The sequence below is a fragment of the Penaeus monodon genome, chromosome 32 (assembly GCF_015228065.2).
Source record: "Penaeus monodon isolate SGIC_2016 chromosome 32, NSTDA_Pmon_1, whole genome shotgun sequence".
In the NCBI taxonomy this organism is placed as follows: Eukaryota; Metazoa; Arthropoda; class Malacostraca; order Decapoda; family Penaeidae; genus Penaeus; species Penaeus monodon.
In genome coordinates, this window is record NC_051417.1 from 30,831,289 (window position 1) to 30,832,151 (window position 863).

Genomic DNA, 863 nt, shown 5'->3' on the forward strand with positions numbered 1-863 from the left:
AAAGTAGAGAAAACAGGAGACAGCAAGACAATAGAGACTGATAACTAAAGCAACAAAGCAAGCGCCGACCACAAGCCACACAATGCAGGCCGCCGAGTACTCACTCGGACAGCTGATGCGGCTGGAGACTGAACACCGGGAACAGCAGGTGGCCGTGGGTGCACAGCAGGGAAGAGTTCTCCAGCTTGGTGAGCGGACATACTTCCAGGTCACCGCGTTCACATGACCTGTAATTTCGGAAAGAGACAGGTTGTAATAATACTGATTATCATGATCATAGTTGCAACAGCCATAATCGAGTTTATTTCGATAGGCCGTTGGTACTCGAATATTTTGTTACACTGGCGTTTTAATGTCTACTATTTTAACTAGAGGTGACTTATAATTCCTGCTTGAGTTTCGTTTTGGTTCACATGTTCTAACATTTTCCTGGGATATTCCCAAGACCACATCAGTCTAGGAAACACTGCGAAGACAATGATCATCAAAACTGAGAGCCACTAACACTAGTAAATGTTCGATGACCTCTATCGATCCAATAGCATGCCATTAATATGAGTAACTGTAAATAATACGAATAAGTTTTTCTTACTACACATTATAAATGCATATACAAAAATGATTATATGTACATAAATGCAAACGCGCTCCCTAAACATAAACCCACACGTACACTTCAGTAAAAGTGGGAATCTTCAAACAAGAAGTTTCTGATAACGAGTATATTTACATATATATGGGATACTTAACTGGGGCAAGATTATGCTCCTGGACAAACATTCAATATCTACTGAAAAACAAATGCAATCCTTATCTGCGGGTTTTGTATACACGAATATCCAGCCGAAAAAATACCTTACTTT

The 863-nt window shown here is 40.1% G+C and overlaps 1 protein-coding gene across 1 annotated transcript in view; it reads right to left on the minus strand.

The window, feature by feature from the left end:
* The window catches only part of LOC119593792, a gene marked incomplete in the record, with an annotated part of 129,698 nt that overhangs the window by 89,802 nt on the left and 39,033 nt on the right, over positions 1 to 863 (minus strand). Inside the window, 1 exon segment of the mRNA XM_037942816.1 lies at positions 105 to 227. Coding sequence (XP_037798744.1) covers positions 105 to 227 — 123 coding nt within the window.